The sequence below is a fragment of the Colossoma macropomum genome, unplaced genomic scaffold, assembly GCF_904425465.1.
Source record: "Colossoma macropomum unplaced genomic scaffold, Colossoma_macropomum, whole genome shotgun sequence".
Taxonomy (NCBI): domain Eukaryota; kingdom Metazoa; phylum Chordata; class Actinopteri; order Characiformes; family Serrasalmidae; genus Colossoma; species Colossoma macropomum.
The window spans coordinates 16,988,857-17,010,535 of NW_023494804.1; the positions used below are offsets into that span (position 1 = coordinate 16,988,857).

Consider the following 21,679-nt stretch of genomic DNA (forward strand, 5'->3'; position numbering starts at 1 on the left):
CTTGACTGTTTGGGGGACAGCTGTAGTCTTTCTGCATGTTGATGTTCGGCTCTTCCTGCGTTTGGCTGACCGCTGTGTGACAGGTGCTGGAGAACCTCAAACAGCGCGGACACACACACACACACACACACACACACCACACACACACACACACACACACAGCTTTGCAGTTAATCTGCTCCCACTGAGGCCAGTTCATACAGCTGTCTGTGTTAAAGAACACGAATACATTTCATAGCTCTAACTCGTTTTTTTTTTCTTTTTAAATTCTCTCCCACTACTACTCTCTCTCTCCCTCCCATCTCTTCTTTCTTTGTCTCCCTCTTTTTCTCTCTTCCATTTTCTCTCTCCCTCCCTCTCTCTCTCTCTCTCTCTCTCTCTCTCTCTCTCTCTCTCTCTCTCTCTCTCTCTCTCTCTCTCTCTGCAGGCTAATGAGATGCCAAAGTTGACGGAGCAGTTAGCAGGTCCGCTGCGTCAGATGCAGGTAAACGGAGTTCAGGAGAGAGCAGAGTCACTCTAAGTCAGACTGGGTTCTGCACATTACACTCAGTTATCTATGTTTACTGAACACATTCAGGCGGCAGTCTGTGTTCTGTCAGCTCTCACTGGAGCAGCTGCTCATCTGTTTACAGTGCTCACTGAATAAATCATGTGGTGTAGAAGCCGTAGTTAATCTGTAGGATTTAACCCGTTAAACTGCAGTCATATTATTCGGTTATTAATCTAAAGCCTTAGAGCGTGTAATACCTCCACAAGCACAAATAACAGCTGTGATTCGATTTGGCTGGACTGGACAAGTTTCTGTATGTAGGCGACATCAATGTTTAGCCACTCCTGCATCAAAGAAATACGCAGTTCGGCTACATTTCGTGGATCCTTCCCTGGCGTCTTATTTGTTGATCCAGGTAGTCCCATAGATTTTCAGGAGGATTGAAATCTTGTTTTTACGGGCCAGTCCAGATGTGCGAATGCTCCTGAATGTCAATCATGCCAGTCACTTTCTAGCCCTGTGAATGTGAGAATTGCCATCTTGGAATACAGGGATAGGAATGTTATGTTCTTTGATAAGATGAGCAACAGGCAAAACCTGGCTGTCCAGCAGCTCAGTGTAGGCCAAAAGACCCATTTCTGCATAATTACAGCACTCCCAGAACATCACAGAGCTCCTCCAGCTTGAACCACACCTTGCATACTGTCCTCGTTGAAGGCTTTCTGAGGTCTACGATGAACACAACGCCAGCATCATTCACATACAAGCAGAAAGGAGATTCATCTGACCAGATAACACATTCCAGTAATGAACAGACCAGTTTTTGTCTCTCTTCATCCACTTTAACCGGGCAACTTTGTGAGCAGAAGTGGGCAAAGGCCTCTTGCGTGCCACCCTGCTCCATATGTTCATGGTGTGCAGTTCCCTGCAGTGTTCTTTCAGAAATTGGTTGTGAAGAACCCGCATTAACTAGTTGTCTAGAAGCAACTCTTGCCTGGAAGTGAAGCGATTTTTATTCACAAGCCATGAAACATGCCGGCGGTCCCTGTCCATCAGATTCGTCTTTCAGCCACGATTCTGATGAGAATTTCCTGTAGACTGGGATTTCTGCCACTGCTGGTCAACCGGTATGACTGTACGCTTTGATACACCTGCAAATTCAGCTACTTCTTTCACACTGTGGCCTTCGGCACACCCTAATACAATTACTCCTTTCTGCCAGTCATTAACATCTGCTTGGTAACCCATTTTCAGCACACAGAATGAGACATTCACTGCACTGTACCACCTCCTCTCAATCTATGAATTCCGTTGCACACCCCGTAGGTATTTATAGCCCGATCACCCTCATGCAACACCATCTGCAGGAGCCTGAAGTTACTACCACCCTAAACACGCAAGGCGATACATTTTTTGTCCGGGAGCTTAATCTGCAATTTCCGTAGTTTTAAGAGTGAGGAATCGACTCATATAGAGACCCTTAGAGTTTGAGGTTAAATAGACTGGCAGGAATTAGGTGGGTTTTTTTTTTTGTTTGTTTTTTTTTCCTCATCTCAACATAAAAGAGAACTGATCGCAGATCTCTAATTTTCTGGGGAGTTTGTGGAATACAGGCCCACTGCAGTGCTTTCCTCGCACTGATAAACCTGATTCAGTTTAATGATTAGTAGTTGTATTAGACAACCAAAGACAGACTTAAAGTTAGTCACCCAGGCGTGATGATCCCGTCTAATCTCACCTAATCTGATGTGGCTGTGTCTCAGGAATGTGCCAAGCGCATTGCCAAAGTTTCTGCTGAGGCGAAGTTGGAGGTGGATGAGGAAACTTACATGAACCAGTTCCGCCCACACCTGATGGACGTGGTTTACACCTGGGCCAATGGGGCGTCCTTCTCACAGATCTGCAAAATGACCGACGTCTTCGAAGGTAACTCTCGGCTTCAACTTAAAGAACTTTTTTTATTTTATTTTTTATTTATTTATTTATTTATTTTTTTTTAACTTCAAGCAGAAAGAAAGAAGGGAAAAAATGTGCACACATGCTGCCTGTTTTAAAGGGATAGTCCAGTTAAAAAAGCATGTAGCATAGTTTTGTCTATGTATATATTAAACAGCAGTGTTGTTTCCATCAACTTTTTACACATATTGCAAGCGATGAAATGAAAATTGAGAGGAAAAAAAGTTGATACTTGCTGCCCAGCAGCTTGTTTTCATCAGACTGATTTTTTGCAATAAAAATTTCTTTTTCAGTAATGTCATTTTCTGTGAAAAAGCTTCACTGACCCCCCCATAACCTACTGATAAGGACACTTATTCATTTTTTATTTGTTTATTTTTTCAAAAGTACTATTATACGAGGGATCCTGTGTCTCCTACATACAGAGCAGTTTTAGCTATTTTTATTTTAGAAATACTGTAGTCTTTCCTGTCTTCTCTCTCTCTCTATAAGAGCTAAAAAAGGGTGGGGCCCCTTTTTTAAAAAGTGCGCTCATCTTCTCGGGGCAGCTCTACGCAGTTCGGGTTTGTTGTGCGAGTCACATGAAAGAAATCTGTCATTTCTTTTTTAAAAATGAAGCTTTTAGCAGCAGTTCAGGAATTTAGCAACCCATTTTCCGCTATAGAAAACAACAAAAGTTTGTCAGCACTCAGTGAAAATGTATTCTGTGAACTCTGTTCATGGTGGAGGGATACATGCAGGGTGTTGTCTCCAAAGAGCAGCCATTTTTAAAGATTTATCACTAAACAATCCATATAAAACAGAGAAGACGTGTAGGTTCACCGGTGGTTTTGGATAGTAAATAAAATGTCTATATTTGTGTTGTAGTCCTGGTGATCCCTGGTTCCTATCACCACCACTGTAAAGTGCAAAAATGCAAAAATCCCCTTTAACATTACACAGTTTGAGGCGAGTGTGCCTGCAATGCGATTAGCACCATGCTGATTGGTGAGATATAGGCCTTCATGGCTTATCTACATTAGCCTCGTAGCTCTAGTGCCTAAACTAAAGAAGCAAACCTGAGACGCCTCATACATGTCTCAGCCGATGAACTATGTTTGGTTAGAGGAGGTTGTGTAAATTAGCTTTTTTGGCATACTGTCATTTTGAAGTGTTATGTTTTCATCAGCAGCTTTTTCCCCTGCAGTGATGTAAGTCTAAACTTGTCTCCCCCGTCTGTCAGCACGGCTGCCCCGAGAGTGCTGTGGGTATCCCACCAAACTGAAACGAGTGATAAATGAAAGCGGAGGGTGCTAAACCTGGAGGTGAAGAAGTGGAGGAGTTAGTTCTTGGCATGTTCTTCCACTCAGACTGTGGAATTCCGCTGCTCTCGCTGGCTCTCCTTGGCTGTTTCTGGCAAGCTAAGCTGAAAGAAAACATGCTGCCAAGAAAAGCACAAGTTTCGTAGAATTAAGCAGCTGTGATGGAAGTGGACGCTGCAGAGGGGGGGAGCGCTGAGGGCAGAATGACCAGATTTATTTGGTATTCTGCAATCAGCAGGGAGAGCTCTTATCACTCCACATGAAGGAGGAATATGAATTCTTTTCCCTTTTTATTCTCTCTTTCACTTGGAGGCCTCTTGCGCTTGTTGCCGGCTCATTAGGTATCTGTGCTTATCGGTCACTTTATCGGAAACACGGCTGGGTATCGTTACATTTTTCAGTACTGGTTAGAGAGGCAGGATTTATGACTCTTTGCTGTCTATCACAATTTGATATGACTGCATCAAAATCAACATCTTTAACTGCTTAATCCAGGTAGGGTTGCGGTTGCAATTGGGAAAGCAGAGAATCTCAGACGGCCCTGTCCCCTGCAACTTCCTCCAGCTCATTCTGGTGGACCCCGAGCCGCTCGCAGGCCAAAAATATAATCCCGCCAGTGGGTCCTAGGACGACCCCGGGGTCTCGTCCCAGTAGGTTGTGCCTGGTGGGAGGCGTCCAGGGGGCATCCTGAGCTGAGCTGTATAGAAGCAGTATGTACATTTTAGCAGCTTTTTCCAACAGATGGTAGTGTTTGGAACCAGGGCAAGGAGAGCGGGAGAGAGAGAAAAGAGGGCCATGAGACGTTTAATCTGTTCTGCACCTATGTCAGCAGCATTTGCTCCAAAATAGCAGCTTAAATGAGAGATTGTATATTAGAGGTGTAGCGATACACATGTTCAGATCTGATAGTTTTTGATTGTGTAATCAAGATTAAATTCGATTTTTTGATATGTATATGAAGTCTCATAAGAACCATGAGACGTCTGAACTGTGTACTCCAGCAGAGGGCAGCGTAAAAACCTGCGTCTTGCGTTTTATGTCGGAGTTTAACTGTTAAGTCTGAAGAAGAAAGAGTAGAAAGACTACTGAAGCTGGCTAAAGGCCACGGCAAACCAGACAAGAAGCTCCAATAAACATCCAGTTCTTTTTACACTCATCATATATCTTTAAAGGAATGAAACATTCAGCATCATTGGTCAGGTTTACATGCAGCATGCTAATTTGTTAATAATCCAACTAATTGACTAGCTCAAGTGTCAATTAGTTGGCACTTGAGCTAGTCAAGAACACATCTATGTATACACTTCAGTCAGAATAGATTAGTCCAATTAAGGCCATTCGGAACACACTTCCTATCCGATTAAACAAGGTGGTTGATCCTGTAAATAATCTGTTAAATAGAAGAGTAATAGCCGTATAAACACCTGTATCTGATTACATTCCCAATTGGAAAGTTTAAGTACGTTCTGTGGAAGTGTATCATGTCATAGCGAAAGTTTATAACGTTCAACATGGCGGGAGCAGAAACTGGTCTGCAGAGGAGACGAAGTTTAAGGGCTGAACTTTAGAAGACGGTGGTGGGGCGGGCGTCCAGCTTATGTGTCTCAGAACACGACGTCTTCCTCTCTGCTTTCTTTAATAAGTACATGTGAAGTACGTTTTCCTGAGTCTGACATCATTTTAAAGTAATTAAAAACACAAGCGCTGCTCACTGCTGCTCGTCTCACTCTGACTAGACTCATGATGGTAACGTGGTTCTCTATGTATGCACAAAATTTTGGATTGTATTACTTGTAGTGTGAATGTAAACAGATTTTCCATCAGATTGTTGAGTAGAGTGAACACAAACACCTCAGTCTTAATATATAATAGGAATGTATTCAATCAAATTGGCAATAGTTGCATGTAAACTCAGACAGTGACTAGCTCCGACTTCTGCTCTCTCACTCACGTTTTTTTCCTCATTTTCTCTTTCAGGCAGTATAATCCGCTGTATGCGGCGGCTGGAGGAGCTCCTGAGGCAGATGTGTCAGGCAGCCAAGGCTATTGGCAATACAGAGCTGGAGAATAAGTTTGCTCTTGGTACGGCTGCTCTTCTTTTCCTCTGATACAGTTTTATAACCTGTTATTTTATTGCCGAAGCAGTGTTAAAGACCCTCAGATATACAAGCTTTCCCTGCTGCTGTTTGGCTCACGCAAACACAGCAGCTTTCAGTCAGGTAGCTGACTTTTGATTATAACAATGTTTATAAAATAAGGCCCATTTTAGTGTCATAATGTGCAGCATTACAATGAGAAACATCATCCGTATAAAACCTGGATGTTTAATTGTAAAGTAAATGGATTTAAAAAAAAAAACTATTCATAGATGAAAGACAGTTTAACAGTTAGTTAAACTCAAAATTTGCATGATTTTCCACTTACCCTAAATGCAGAAGAGCTGCTAGGCTACGGTGCTAATAAACACTGGAAGTCAATAGTCACCCAAACAGTTTCCATAAATACATGCCTAGCGCTTCTCTCAGCCCACTCAAACCACATCCAGGTCTTCATGAAGGTCATGCAAACATGTCAGTATGGTTTAGAGCCCAGTATGACTCACTGTGAACTGCATAAACTACAAAAAAATGTAATTGGCTGTAGATTATAGAATATCCTGCTGGAGACCTTCCTTGTAATTGTGACACATACATAGAGACTTTGGGGTCATTCTCCATTTGGAGAAATTTTGTACAATTTTGTCCCAAAACTAAATTATCTTAATGTCTATTAACATCTCCTATTATCATATATGCAAAAAGGAGAGCTTAATTCCAAACATAGTTTTGAGTCACTGGTGTTGTATGAATGTGGTGTAACACCAGTGACTGTGACTGCAGTGACATTCTGGTTAAAACTGAGGATTTTGTAATTTTGACTCATTGGTGGTCAGGTGATCACGTGTAACTATTTCAAGTCAGTAATACAAATGATATTTGACATTATTGTGACAATTTTCATTACCCAGCCATTAAAGCACATAACACTGGTGACGCAGAGGTTATCTGCTGCCTGATAAACAAATTTATTCAAATTAATGAAATATAGTGAGAAGTGTGAACTCGCCTTCTCATGCCTTGAGATGCTTCCTTTGTGTGGCCCTCGTCCCAAAGAAGCAGATTAATAGAGCTGAAAATACTGTGTTAAAATGTAACATAAGAGTCCTGACAACACCAGTGACCAAAATCTGTGACAAATGAATTTTCTAAATAAAATACATATTTTTAAAATGTAGTATATGTTACGTTAATGATATACAAAAAATAATCATGAATCTGTTTTATACAAATTTGGATGTAATTTGGAAGAAACAAAGATTTTGGCATGTATTTGTGGGGATGGTTTGGGTAAAAATTGACTTGGTGTTTAGCATAGTTAGCCTGGCAGCACTTTGTATGACAGCAGTGTATGAAAGGTGCTTTATAAATAAACATGCCTTGCCCTCCCTACCACTAGGTACATGATGCAGTACAGCGAAATGTGACCTTTCAGCTGATGTGTATGAAATCTGAAAGCGGCTCAGAGAAAGATGGTGCTTTGTGATCTTCGCCTTGCAAAATAAGCTTGGAAAGTCCTGTAAATCTGATTTTTCCCTCTTCTTTCCTCTTGTCTCGCCAGGTATAACGAAGATCAAGAGAGATATCGTGTTTGCTGCCAGTCTTTACCTGTAAAGGAGGACTCTTCACTGCACATCTGTTGGTTTATGCTGGACCCATATTGTGTTTGTTTAGCTCATTTTGCAGAATGACAAATGGAGACAAGAGTGACTCAGACTGTTTTGTGTTCAAGCATAATGGGTTCTTTATTTTTTTGTACATACTCTTTTAACATAATTTTTTAATTAAAAAAAGTCTGTATAGTGATTATTCTCATCATACAAATAAAAAAGGAGCTTTTTTTTCCATTTTCAGAGAAGTAGAGGTTAGCATTGGGGTCATACACAGGAAGCAGTGGTAGCAGCATTAGCGGCCCGGGCAAGGCATCATGGGACATCATCCATAAGGAGCTGAGTCATAAACACACAAACACACACAGCTCTGCAGTAAGCAGGGGGTCTACATTCACAGGTTTCCAACCCAGTGGTCCGCCCTTTAGTAGGTACATGCCAAAAAAAAAAACGTCACGACGAAGGGTCCGAGCAGCTTCAGTTGGGGCTGTCGTAGTGATTTCCATTGGTGGGGGTCTCCTGCAGGGTGGTATGTGGGATAGCAGCTTCTTTCTGCGGTTCCACTGGCTTCTTGAAGAAATCTGACACGAAGAACACCTGTTGGGGAGACGGACAGGTGACGACACCCGCTGACACAAGCAGCTGCACTCATCTTGTTTTGCTCCTTAAACTGTTAACCCAGCTGATCAATTGACATGTTTGCAGAGTAGTTCAGAATTGAAGGAGTGAGGCTAATGTTGCTAGTTCAGTAGTCACCCAAATAATTTCTGTAAAAATGTATTTCTTTACTTTAGAACTGGAGCTATGAGGCTAACAAACACAACACAGTGGTCACCCTGATAGTCCACTTCCCTCAATCCACTCAAACAGCATCCAGCTCTTCATTAAGCTCAAAGAGCTGGCTGTTTGAGTGGATTGAGAGAAGTGGACTATCTTGGTGACTACTTTGTTGTGTTGAGTTCCCCTTTAATGTCAAACCCTAGGCGTATTCAGTTATTAATCCAAAGACAACCTATTCAGTAACTTATAAATTTGAGTATATTCGATATCGATGCTGTTGTGCAAAATCCTTATCTCAAATATTTCTTACCCCTTGCATTGTTAAAAATCTATAATGAGCTGACCAAAATAAATGGTCCAAAATTGCTTGGAAATAAATCTTGTTACATTTAACTTTCATTATAAGTTAAGAAAATTTATTTCTCAAGTTAACATTTTGAAGATACAAGGTTTTGTTGCGACAGCAGTGATACATGGAGCAGACAGTGGCTCTTATGTTTTAAAACAATGTTTACATGCTACTAGGGGCAGGTGATATGGAAAACATATATAAAAGAGATTTTCACAAAACTTACGATACTTTGACACTACATGTGGTGTGCTAGTACACTGAAAAATATGACTTCTAGTAACAAGCAATTGAACTAGTTTTTTAAAAAAAAATGAAATATTTAAGTTTAGCCATTTTTAGTGTAGTTAAATTAGTTTTTTTTTAATAATAATAATAATAATAATTATTATTATTCAACATTTCACCTCCTGCGCTGCACTAAAGCTGGTCAGTGATTAAGTACTGATATCCACAGTACTTAATAAAAATAAAATAAATTGATAAAATCCTGTGATGCTGCCCACCTCCACACCACTTCAAACTCTTATTTCAAAGAGAATCCAATTTTCTATGATTTAAGACTTCGACCTAAACATCACAGAAACTCCTTAAAGCAGGTCTGAGCATAATGCAGGGCTCCCTGTGCTGAAAATGCATGGCTGCAGGTGAATTCACCAACAGTAACAGTTAACAGTAAATGTTGCATTTTGCAAAGACTGTGCTGCTGTTTAAAGAGACAGTATAAAGGAAAAAATGCTTCTGATCGTTAAATAACTAACAAAAAAGTTATTTACCATTTACATGATGTTAGTACTCATGTGCTGGGGAGTCATTATTAGCAGAGACACTATTTTAAGTCCAGAATTCCTCTAAAGCATTTTTTTCTCCATTTATATTTGGGTGTTCAGTGTATATTTTAAAACTATTCTTAATCGTACAGTGGCTGACAAGACCCAAACTCCTCAAACACTTAACATGACTACATTTGAACTGCACTTTACAAACAACCACATCTTGAGAAATGCTGCAAAGCTAGTCACAACAAGAAATATTTTAGAAGACTCTGAAAGGGGCTGGAACATCTGTGATGGAAAATGACTGACAGACTGCAGAGACACTCATTCCAGCAAGTTGAGGGTTAGCTTGGCTGGCAGGTTAGCTTGGCTGGCTAGTTAGCTGTCTGACATGCCAGAGCTGCACTACAGTATTTATCAGGTACATCTGCTATTGCAGTTTGAAGTTCTACAGTTAATTTTCATTACAATACACTGATATTAGTTATTTATCTTCTCAAATAAAGGCACAGCTTTGTTCTCTTTGAGTGTCTCTTTGAAACATTTCCATTGTGTTGTGACTGACTGCAGCGTTTCTGAAGGTCCATGTGTTTCTTTATTTGCACTACTGAAATGAAGCGCTCGTCTCGTCATTCTGATGAAATTTTGATTAGAGTTTTCTGAGTTTGCAGAGAGGTTTCCAGCTTGTTTTTTATTTTGCAGTGTTGGCACTCATTGGCCACCGTAGGAATCGCTATGAAATTTCACACTTCATAATGCACTGAATCATTTACTTAAAGAACTGTAACTGAATCATATTGATCTAAGACCCCGTTTACAGCTGATCACTTCATGCGTGAGGCCAAGCCACATAAAAATGCAAGTGTAAACGCAGCCAAGACGCAATAAAAACAGATACAAATCTGATCACTTAAACCACTTCAGGAGGTGGACTGAGACGCATTTGAGCCAACACATCTGTCTTTCTAAGACACATTCGACAACCAAAACCCTCTGGTATAACTCAAACTCCTCCCCATGCAGTACGTCACCAGGTGCAAGATACATGTCTGCGAGGAAGCTAAACATGGAGGACACACATGGTAGGTGACCGGATCAAGTGAACTGCTTAATAGCAACATGGACAGACACTACTGTACAAAACAAACTGCACATAAAGAGGCTAACCAGATAAACTGTTGGTTGCCGCATAAGGAGTAGGTTTGCATATTCAATCCCACAGCAGTCGGACTTCAGTCTGAAGTAACACACAGACACATTTGACTACCAAGTGTTTATGCATGAGGCTTATCAGGATACAATCCAGATACTAGACATGTGAAGTGACCAGGTGTAAACAGGGTCAAACTATCTTATGAGACTGGAGATATGCGCTTGTACTCACCACCACTATGGCCATGATTGCCCCCTGAATGAGGCCTGTGAGGACGTCACTCCAGTGGTGTTTGTAGTCAGACACACGGGACAGTCCTGTGTAGACAGAGGCAGCGATCAGGAAGAACTGGATTGTGGGTCGCAGGAGCCTGGCCCATTCAGCCTGCATGCGAGCCTGGAGATAAAGCTGGAGAGAGAAAAGAAAAACATAAAGGCACGTATGACACCATAATAAGTTACTACTAGTGTTACTGAAGATATTTCTGTAGGATTACTGTAAGAATCTTACAGTAAATTCAGTTTATTATATAATGTGCTACAGATTACTGTAAAACTGCATTACAGGAATATACATTGGCGCAAGTGCTGTATGTCACTACACAAGCACTATACAGCACTATAGCAGTAATTTAGTTTCTTAATGTATTATTACAGTTCTTGTTTGTGAGGGAAAACAGTAAACTCTAAAACATGATTTAGCAGTTTAAGGGCTTCAAACTGCATAGCTTAGGGTGAACAATAAGGCACAAATGTAACATCACGATACTTGAAGACTTTTTTTATGTTATAGTCTAGTCGTTATAGACTATAGACTGTTTATCTGAAGTGTGAAAACAAGTTGGGATGGATAAAATGCACCAGCGACACAGCAGGGTCACATTTAAAAAGGCTCAAACACGTGAAAAAACGTCAATGATCATTTATTTATTAGAAAACAGTAACACTATTTCAAGGTCACCTAGAGAGGCTCCGTAACATAATGCACAAGCACTGAATAACATTTCTAAAAGGAATACTTGAGTATTTATGAACACTTATGATCAGGATTCACAAGCTGACATCAGATATGTTGTACCTGTCGCACCTTTGAGGGAACATTTACATTGTTTGTACTTTGATTAATGAAAAATGTACCTGAACAGCACCTTTATTTCTAACAGTGTACAGTGATGTACATCATAAAACTGTTATGAACTGTTATGAAACGACATATCAGTGCTTGTGCATGTGTCATGAAGTCCACCCTGGCAGCCTAAATAAATACATAAATAAAGTGTTACCGTAAAAATAAATTAAGCTCAACTCAAACTAGAAAAATTACTGAATATGAAGATGTCATAACAGCTGGACATACAATCAGCTACTTGCTGCCTCAGCAGTTTATGTTCTTGTTTAGAAGTGTTTTTTAAGATCCATGCAGCTGTTCAGTGTTCTAGAAGTACTGATACTTGTCATACTCGTCATGAACCCTGAAAAAAAGAGCACTCTGACGCAATTCATCACAATAATGATAAATCAGACAACCTTTACACTCCAGTGACTGCGAAAAAAGGAGGTAAACGCCCCGTTCCTCAGGCTGGGAGAGGCACAGCTGCTAATTTTGTGCTGGTAACAGCTTATTGTCAGAAGTTGACGATTACAAACTGGTTTCTCCTGCTGTGAAGAGCTCTTTATTTACACGCCTGAACCTGAGCGTTTCCTGGTCATTTGTGGCTTAATGTAAATAATGTGTGATGGTTTGCATTATGGATTTGGATGCTGTTAAAAGTGCTGTTTGTTTGCATCATCAAAACCATCAGCTATAAGGTGACCTCACGTTCACTATTGGCTACTGTGGTAAAGCTACAGGAAACTCCTTTTACATTAAAGCAGCGTTTTTCAGCCTCATCTCTAGCTGCTTCATCTGCACTGTATGATTGATTACCACAGACAATCATTTCAACATGTTTCCCTTAAAAAAGAACAGAAAACCTGCTGTACTGAAAACATGCCTGGCTACACTGTCAGGAAAGTCTTAAGTCAGTGCAACTGAAAATATATAACTGCAAACCTGCTGACCCAAAACGTACCTATAATAGAAGCCGTTGGGCAGTTGCGTCATTACCTGCCCTTTAACTTTAATTATGCTGCACAGACCAGTGTCACAAGTTTCTCATTGTAGTGGGTCGTCAATAATAATAACAATAATAATAACAGTTCACTGTACACTCATCACAGAAGAATACTAACTGAAACATTTCTTTCCAGGCTGGTTTTTCTTCCTCTACAACTTAATCATTAATGCAAATCACGCTGTGTAGGAGGGTTATGTGATGTTTTGTCATCAGTGCTAAAACATGTGCAACACTGTCAGTATTTGCATACAACTTATTTAAGGTGGCAAATCAAGAAGCTCCAGCTGCCCAGTTAACTCTCAGAAATCAGTGTCACTTAAAGTGGCATTACAGAAGAATTTTACTGGATTAAGTAATGAATTATAGTTATGTAATTCATTATTATTCCATATTATACATAATTCTGTATAGTTATGTGATACACATTTGATTTATGTTCTACATTAACAGGTTTAAGTCTACATTTTAAGTCTACAAATTGGTAACCCAGCGTCACCTAAACATTCTGCTCTGTATTACAATGAATACATCAGCAAAAACTGGTTTGAAACATCAGTCAACTCTAAACATCTGTCTGATGCTGATACTTATTCATAAGTATAAGCAAATATCTGCTACTGATGCGGATATGTTTCTGGTATCATCATGCTGTGTGTAAATTCAAATCATAATAAAATATCTCCTCTTCTACTTATAAACACAAATGTAAGATAGATTGAAAGCTCAGAATCTGCACAATTTCTCTGCCTTTGTCAATGAGCTCCAGGTCACATTATTCAAATAAAAGTACACCATGTTTTACCACCAGTCAGAGGGTTCTAAACAGACTTTGTGAGCATTAGAGAACTTTGGAGTTCTTTCTCAGGTGATTATACTCATTTTCCATGACAGTGCACGTTGCCCAAGTGGCCTTGATGTTTGTCCTCTGGTGATAAGATAACTGCAGTGCAGCTGTGATTGAGATGTGCAGCAGAATGACTTAAGACTGCTTAAGGCCACATTAACTTCATCACATTAAGGAGATTATGGCCAGTTTATTCCACTGAGGCTAATTAGAAGCAACAGCGGCCAGCAGCCACTTACGCTCACTTACATTCAACAAAGCGTAACCTGACTGGTGTGCAAACGTCATCAGTAATTTACCCATAAATTGCTATAAACAAAAAGGAAACAATATTTTTAACATGTAAACAACACAACTGCTTACTTTGCATTAACTGTCCACTATAATAACTGACGGCTAATAACAGCTCATATAGGCTAATCAGGCTAATTAGAGGCCTAGCCTTGTTTGCCGATGATGATTGTGATTGACCATGATAACCTACTACGATAGCCAGGTAGGGAGTTAGCTTAGCTAAGCTCCCACAGTCAGGACAGTAACACTTTACTAAATTACAGTGAGTGCACTTAATAATCCGATCATAATTTCTGCAGTTGTCTGATTATTCAAATCAATATTCATGTAAACAGCATACTCTGATTTTTTTAGATCGGAGTAAGGACTAGAAATCTGATTAAGAAATCCAATAAAGAGAGTTGGATTTTAGCTCAGTAATCAGATTTCTCAGTGCATGTAAACTCTTACTCTGATTTCTTTTGGATTTCTCAGTCTGTGCATGTGCGAAAACAGACAGCAGTACCAGAAATAAGCAAGCAGTGTTGCTGTGAGATGCTGCAAAACACTTTTGGAGCGACGCTGAAACCAAATACAAGCTTGACAAAATGAAGGATTTAAATATTTTTCATTTTCTAGATGATGTATGTTCATATTTTCAGGTAAAGTGGCGCGATGTTTTTAAAAAAAAGCTGCGGCATGAAATTCGAGTTGTATGTTACGTATGTTACGTATGTTGTATGTTATGAGTGAGTATATTGGTTGTAAAGCAGAAAAATCCTATTACTGCCTGACTCATGTAGACCTGGGGTTTCTCAATGATCTGATTACTCAAGTGCATATAAACATCTTGATCGTATTACTGACAAAATCTGATTTTCTGCAGTTGTCAGTTTATTAAGTGCATGTAAACGCACTCACTAAAATACTGAACAGGTTGTAAGTATTAATTCAGTAAGTATGCGCACAGTACTGTGTAATTATTGTGGGTAAACAGTAGTGGGTAGTTAGTTATATGACATAAAAAGACTACATGAATCAGTACAGAGTCTTATACCATACATAGCTTTTTATTAGCTATAAACTAAACTGAATGAGGGCTGTAAAAACAATGATTTTTACTGTGGTTTTACTGGGTTCTTATTGTTTACTTCAAAAAATCTTTCTGCAGGATAACGTACTTACAGGATTTTCTGGTTCACTTTCCTGCCTAAACATGTGATATTATAGTGAAATATACTCTTGTGTTTGTACCATCTTACTCCAAATATTTATGGGGCATTTTACTTTAGTAAAGAAAATGGTTCTATATAGAACCATGAACACTCAAAGAATTCTTTGGATGATTAAAGAGTTCGTTGCATTGTGAAGGGCTCTTAAGATTGATGGACAATATACTGGTTCCATATAGAACCTTTCTGAAAAGGGTTCTATATAGCACCAAAAAGGTTCTTCTATTATTACAAGCTCGACATCATAACAATTGCAGAACCCTTTTGGTGCTATGTAGAACCCTTTTAAAAAGGTTCTATACAGAATCAGCAATTCTCCATCAATCTGAAGAGTCTTTTAATTATGCAAAGTGTTCTTTAAGTGTTCATGGTTCTATATAAAACCATTTTCTTTACTAAAGAACAATTTAAGAACCAGCATTTGTAAGAGTGTAGCACTTTGGGGTCTGTACACATACCTGGTTAATACCCAGAACTTCATATGTTTACCTGCCCAGGGATTGCAGTTGGAAATTAGTTCATTAGCTAACTCTGGAGCCAAGCACCACTTCTGTTTTGATATTAGTGTATTTTATGCATGATCCCTAACAAAATAAACATCATAAACTAATCAACTAAACTTAAGGTACTGTAACAGAAAGTGTAACCCAGATAAACATGCTAGTTTGGGTTGGGGGAAACTGAATTTTACAAATTAAATCATTTAAACTTTAAATTCTACAACATTTTTGTCCAATCAGAAATCACCTGAACACAAGGCTCCCTCTAGCTGAATGTTTACTGAATGAACCTCTAAAATGCCCTCAGACTGAGACATGTCATAAAGTATACATTGACCAATTTCCCATAACTAAGATCAGCATGTTTGAATTGGGTGTGTGTCAGGGCTCAGTATGAGGGCCGTTTGAGTTTTGTGTTGATTTGTACTCTTGAATGTTACTGAGCATGTTTCCTGAAGCACATCCTGCCTCTTTAGATAACACAGTACTAAACAGACCTTTTGTTTTGTGGGCACGAGAACCCTAGATTGTTTCTTGGTTACATCTGGATGCCAAATTGTAATGGAGGCGTGTTCTATTCAGTCTAACAGATGGTAGTGCAGTCTATTCTGAAAGTGTATATTGACGGCAATGTCATTTCTGGCCATATCATTCACCAACAACAAGTGATAATGCTTAGTTTGACGATGTTTTATATGATGGTGGATGCAGTTTATTACAGGTTATATAACAATCGTTACATTCACCAAATTGTACTGTAATTAAGTTTCTTTTTAAGAAGGGCTGTTGATATTTATTAGTTTATGACTATTTCATTTGGCTAAGATAAGGAAGGCTATAGAACGTCCTGTATATTATAGCACTTAGCTACTGGCTGAGGAAACTGTGGAGTGTTTTATTACCGTGGTGCTGACCTGGGCAAAGGGTAAGGAAGGCTTTAGTGTTTTTGAAGAGTTATAAATAGATACTTACTGCCAGGAACAGCATGCAGTACATGGAGAAAGAGGAGTGGCCAGAGTAGAAGGACAACCTGTAACACAGAAAGCGAGAGAAATGATGAATATTTCAGCAGGTGAACAATGAGCTCCTACACTGTCACTGTTACTCAAATCCACTCATATTTACCACAATATATTCACTCGTATGCGTAAGTTTGAATATGGTGAAATGTTTTGTTAAAAGTAAAAATAACACAATATCTTTCAAGACATTTTTCTGCAAATTTTAAAACACAATTTCTGTTTATTCATGGAGTTCAATATGTTGGAAAAAATAAAAGTTAAATACAAAATGTGCTACAACTTTTGCTTTAATTTGAGTAAATAAACTGTAATTGTGCATTAAAATGTGCAGTACTATGGCTTCTGTAGAGGATATATTTACATATTTTGACCAGGGTACCCAAACGTTTGCATACAACTGTAGATCAGGTAAGATAACATACATTGTATTACATATTTTACATATGCTATTTCCAAAAGAACAGAGGCAGTTTTTCTAATGGGTAAATTCAGCTACTTTAAGTTTTACTGTATAATATAAAATGTTTTTGTGTATTTCTTTTGTGTATAAAACACCTCTGAGTTTTAGTGCCCCTTTAATTAGAGTATTATTTTGACGCTGGTCTGTGTTATCAGCCTTTGTTACAAACGAATCACTGGAGACATGCAAGTTTGAATAACACGTTTACACCCTTTTCCGGGTGAGAACAGCAGGGCGAGTGTGATGCACGGGTGTGTGTGTCAGTCAGGGTCCTAGAGAGGGGAAGTGTGTGAGCGTGTATGGATAACATCAGTAGGAGGAGGGTGGGCTTTCTATCCGGAGGGCTTTAGGAGTCTTCCTGTTTACATTAGCCAGGGGCTCACTATGGAGCATGAGGAAAAAAAACATCCCGAGACAGAGGAACAGGACGACTGAAACCCATACACACTGACTGACCAGTCACACACACTGAGTGACCGCTCACATAACACATTCACATTGCTTATTTAAAAAACAACCAACAGTCTATATAAATAAATAAATATATATTTTATATATATATATATATATATATATATATATATATATATATATATATATATATATACACAGTGGTGTGAAAAAGTGTTTGCCCCCTTCCTGATTTCTTATTCTTTTGCATGTTTGTCACACTTAAATGTTTTAGATCCCCAAACAAATTTAAATATTAGACAAAGATAACATAAGTAAACACAAAATGCAGTTTATAAATGAAGGTCTTTATTATTAAGGGAAAAAGATATCCAAACCTACAGGGCCCTGTGTGAAAAAGTGATTGCCCCTTAAACCTAATAACTGGTCGGGCCACCCTTAGCAACAACAACTGCAATCAAGCGTTTGCGATAACTGGCAGTGAAGCTTTTACAGCGCCCACTCATCTTTGTAGAATTGTTGTAATCCAGCCACATTGGAGGGTTTCCGAGCCTGAACCGCCTTTTTAAGGTCATGCCACAGCATCTCAATTGGATTCAGGTCAGTACTTTGACTAGGCCACTCCAAAGTCTTAATTTTGTTTTTCTTAAGCCATTCAGAGGTGGACTTGCTGGTGTGTTTTGGATCATTGTCCTGCTGCAGAACCCAAGTGCGCTTCAGCTTGAGGTCACAAACAGATGGCCGGACATTCTCCTTCAGGATTTTTTGGTAGACAGCAGAATTCATGGTTCCATTTACCACAGCAAGTCTTCCAAGCCCTGAAGCAGCAAAATAGCCCCAGAACATCACACTACCACCACCATATTTTTCTGTTGGTATGATGTTCCTTTTCTGAAATGCTGTGTTACTTCTATGCCAGATGTAATGGGACATACACCTTCCAAAAAGTTCAACTTTTGTCTCATCAGTCCACAGAGTATTCTCCCAAAAGTCTTGGGGATCATCAAGATGTTTTCTGGCAAAACTGAGACGAGCCTTTATGTTCTTTTTGCTCAGCAGTGGTTTTCGTCTTGGAACTCTGCCATGCAGGCCATTTTTGCCCAGTGTCTTTCTTATGGTGGAGTCATGAACACTGACCTTAACTGAAGCAAGTGAGGCCTGCAGTTCTTTGGATGTTGTTGTGGGGTCTTTTGTGACCTCTTGGATGAGTCATCGCTGCGCTCTTGGGGTAATTTTGGTCGGCTGGCCACTGCTGGGAAGGTTCACCTCTGTTCCATGTTTTCGCCATTTGTGGATAATGGCTCTCACTGTGTGTCGCTGGAGTCCCAAAGCTTTAGAAATGGCTTTATAACCTTTTCCAGGCTGATAGATCTCAATTACTTTGTTTTTCATTTGTTCCTGAATTTCTTTGGATCGCAGTATGATGTCTAGCTTTTGAGGATCTTTTGGTCTACTTCACTTTGTCAGGCAGGTCCATTTTTAAGTTATTTCTTGATTGAGAACAGGTGTGGCAGTAATCAGGCCTGGGTGTGGCTAGGGAAGTTGAACTCAGCTTTCCAAAGATGTGATAAACCACAGTTAATTTATGTTTTAAGGGGCAATCACTTTGTCACACAGGGCCCTGTAGGTTTGGATTTCTTTTTCCCTTAATAATAAAGACCTTCATTTATAAACTGCATTTTGTGCTTATTTGTGTTATCTTTGTCTAATATTTAAATTTGTTTGGTGATCTGAAATATTTAACTGTGACAAACATGCAAAAGAATAAGAAATCAGGAAGGGGGCAAACACTTTTTCACACCATTGTGTATATATATATATATATATATATATATATATATATATATATATATATATATATATATATATATATATCACTGCTGTTGGAACAAAACCTTGTTTTTGACATGCTTTGAAAATGCCTGTTGTCCTTTACATTGTGTGTAAATTTCATGATGAATGGACCAAAAGAAACAGCCCAAAATTACTTGGAAAAACATCTGGTTCCACTGACTAACAGTTATCATTTAAGAGATACAAAGTTTTGTTCCGACAGCAGTGATATATGTTTGTGTTACTGATTCACGGTAGTTACTGAATAATTCATAGTAGATACGTAATAATTCATTGAGAGTAATTCATGGTTTAAGACAAGTGTGTCCAACTCAACCACTAAAAGGGCCATATTAAAAAATCTCAACAAATCCATGGGCCAGAGAAAGAGATGTATTATTTCATTTTTAATTAACTTTTTGCTATTAACTGCACTAACCATTGTTTATTCAACTACACAAAAACTTAAATACAGGCTCTCTTAGTAGACTTGGAAACATTACACCCATACTTTAAATATTCAAAATGTCTTTTAAACCTATATTTTTGCTTGAACTAGACACTTGGCATCCTTTCTTTGCTGCGAGTTCATTAAGATTTGGGCTTAATTGCTGCAGTTAGTGCGTTCGGTGATATGACTGGTATGGAATTGTGTAGAACAGAGATGTAACCGCTGTCCCACAGCTTGTTGTTGTGGTAGGAGAGTCGGAGCATACATTACATTGCAGTGCACGCTGGGGACTGTAGTGCAGTGCATTGTGAAATGGACTAATATTATTAGACAATGATAATATTTTGCAGGCCGGACAGGACTGTGTCCTTGTGTTTGACACATGGGGTTTAAGGGGTTAAGGCTGTTTTGAACAGTGAAAATCCTTTTAAACTAGGTTCAGTCGGAGGCAGGACATCTGAAAGTCCTAATTCAATAAGATAATAAATGTGCTTTGTTTTGATCTAGCTAAAAGCTGAGTGTCTGTTTGGCTCGCTGCCAGGTAAAAGCTCAGATGAAGATAGATGAGCAGGCATGTTCATCCTCACTGATCGAATTACAGCTCTGCTCACGAGGCTCCAGACAAAGAGCGCTGAGAGGAATTAACGAGAGGCTGAAACAGAGACGGAGGGGACGGTCTGCAGACCCGGCCCTGTCTATTCACTGTCCACTGACCACATTTAAATTATGCACTCACATACTTTATTCAACCTTTAAAGACCTTTGTTTAAGACACCAAGTTTGAAATTCAGATAAAGGTTTATTGGATTTATTACAATGTGGAACAGTGTGACTGTATGATCATTACCGAGTTTTATACCATTTCATAAAACCACGCAATCTGATTGGTCGAAAAGCATTAAAAGCATATTATTGTAAGACTAAAAATATTAATCATGACAACTCTTCTTTTGTGACTTCCACAGAGTGAAATCAGTTTCCTGCTTTTATCCCTGATATCTGACGAAAGCAACAGTGTTTGCATGTTCAAACCACTAAGTATATATATCATATATATCATACATAGATAATTCAAAAAGATCCTCTTACTAGCTGGGCAGTGTTGACTAATAAGTAACCATAGTAAGTAAGGTGGCTAATCAGTCAATCTGTCCACTTTAGGCTTGTGTTTTAACAAAGAAGAAAAGACAATTAAATCACTAATCGCAATTATTTATATGATGACTGTCAGCTAAAATTTCACAAATGTGGCAGCCCTAGCAGTCAGTCAGTGACATCAACTTATGTAGGCTGGCATGCTGGTGGTCCAGCAAAAATATATATTTGAAACAACGTTGGAGCTTCTTTGCTTCTTCTTCTTTTTTTTTTCTATATTTTAAAAACGGCTGTATAAAAGCATTAGAACACTGGAGGTTTCATGTTGCTGTATGGCAGCAGTGATGTTATTCGCAGTAACTAACTCCCTTTAGTGTTGTATTGCTTATTACTTCTGGTAACTATCCCATCCCTACTGTCAACACTGCAGAACAACGGCTGGCAAACTCTGGACAATACTTTCACAAAGTTGGCTGAATTTTGCTATTTTGCCGTTTTCAACTGATTGAACAATGTTTATGTATCCTTAATCTTAAATGTGCTTCATTTACTTTTAGTTTTAGCAGTCTCTGAGCCCTGATGGATGTTTCTGACCCTGCGTAACATGCTGTTATCTAAAATATAAATAAAGCAAAAGTAATGACACACTCAAGATGACTGTTTTTAGCTATGCTAACATACTTTAGTCCATTTTTATAGATAGCAGTGAGGCATACAGTGTCAGCAACCACATAATCGAGACTATTAGATACTGAACAACTCCACCCCTAATTGGTGGGGTATTAGCTTCCATTATGTGTGAGCTACATTAGCCTTGTAGCTCCAGTGCTAAAATTAACGTAGCAAACCAAACATGTCTTGGCTGATGGACAATATTAGGGGTAAGAAAGAAAATCGTGGGTACAAGAAAAATGTAGGATGTGCCCTTTAA

The 21,679-nt window shown here is 39.0% G+C and overlaps 2 protein-coding genes across 3 annotated transcripts in view; one reads left to right on the forward strand and one right to left on the reverse strand.

The window, feature by feature from the left end:
* Positions 1-7,812, forward strand: part of mtrex (Mtr4 exosome RNA helicase) — a 48,059-nt gene extending 40,247 nt beyond the window's left edge. The window contains 4 exon segments of the mRNA XM_036595089.1: positions 428-484; positions 2,254-2,416; positions 5,725-5,829; positions 7,405-7,812. Coding sequence (XP_036450982.1) covers positions 428-484; positions 2,254-2,416; positions 5,725-5,829; positions 7,405-7,457 — 378 coding nt within the window. The 3' untranslated portion in view covers positions 7,458-7,812.
* Positions 7,568-21,679, reverse strand: part of plpp1a (phospholipid phosphatase 1a) — a 43,007-nt gene continuing 28,895 nt past the window's right edge. For both annotated transcript variants that reach the window (XM_036595090.1, XM_036595091.1), the window contains exons 5-7: positions 16,449-16,506; positions 10,743-10,919; positions 7,568-8,050 (exon numbers count right to left, since the gene is read on the reverse strand). In XM_036595090.1, the coding sequence (XP_036450983.1) occupies positions 7,931-8,050; positions 10,743-10,919; positions 16,449-16,506 (355 nt within the window). In that variant the 3' untranslated portion in view covers positions 7,568-7,930. The remainder of the gene's footprint in view (positions 8,051-10,742; positions 10,920-16,448; positions 16,507-21,679) is intronic.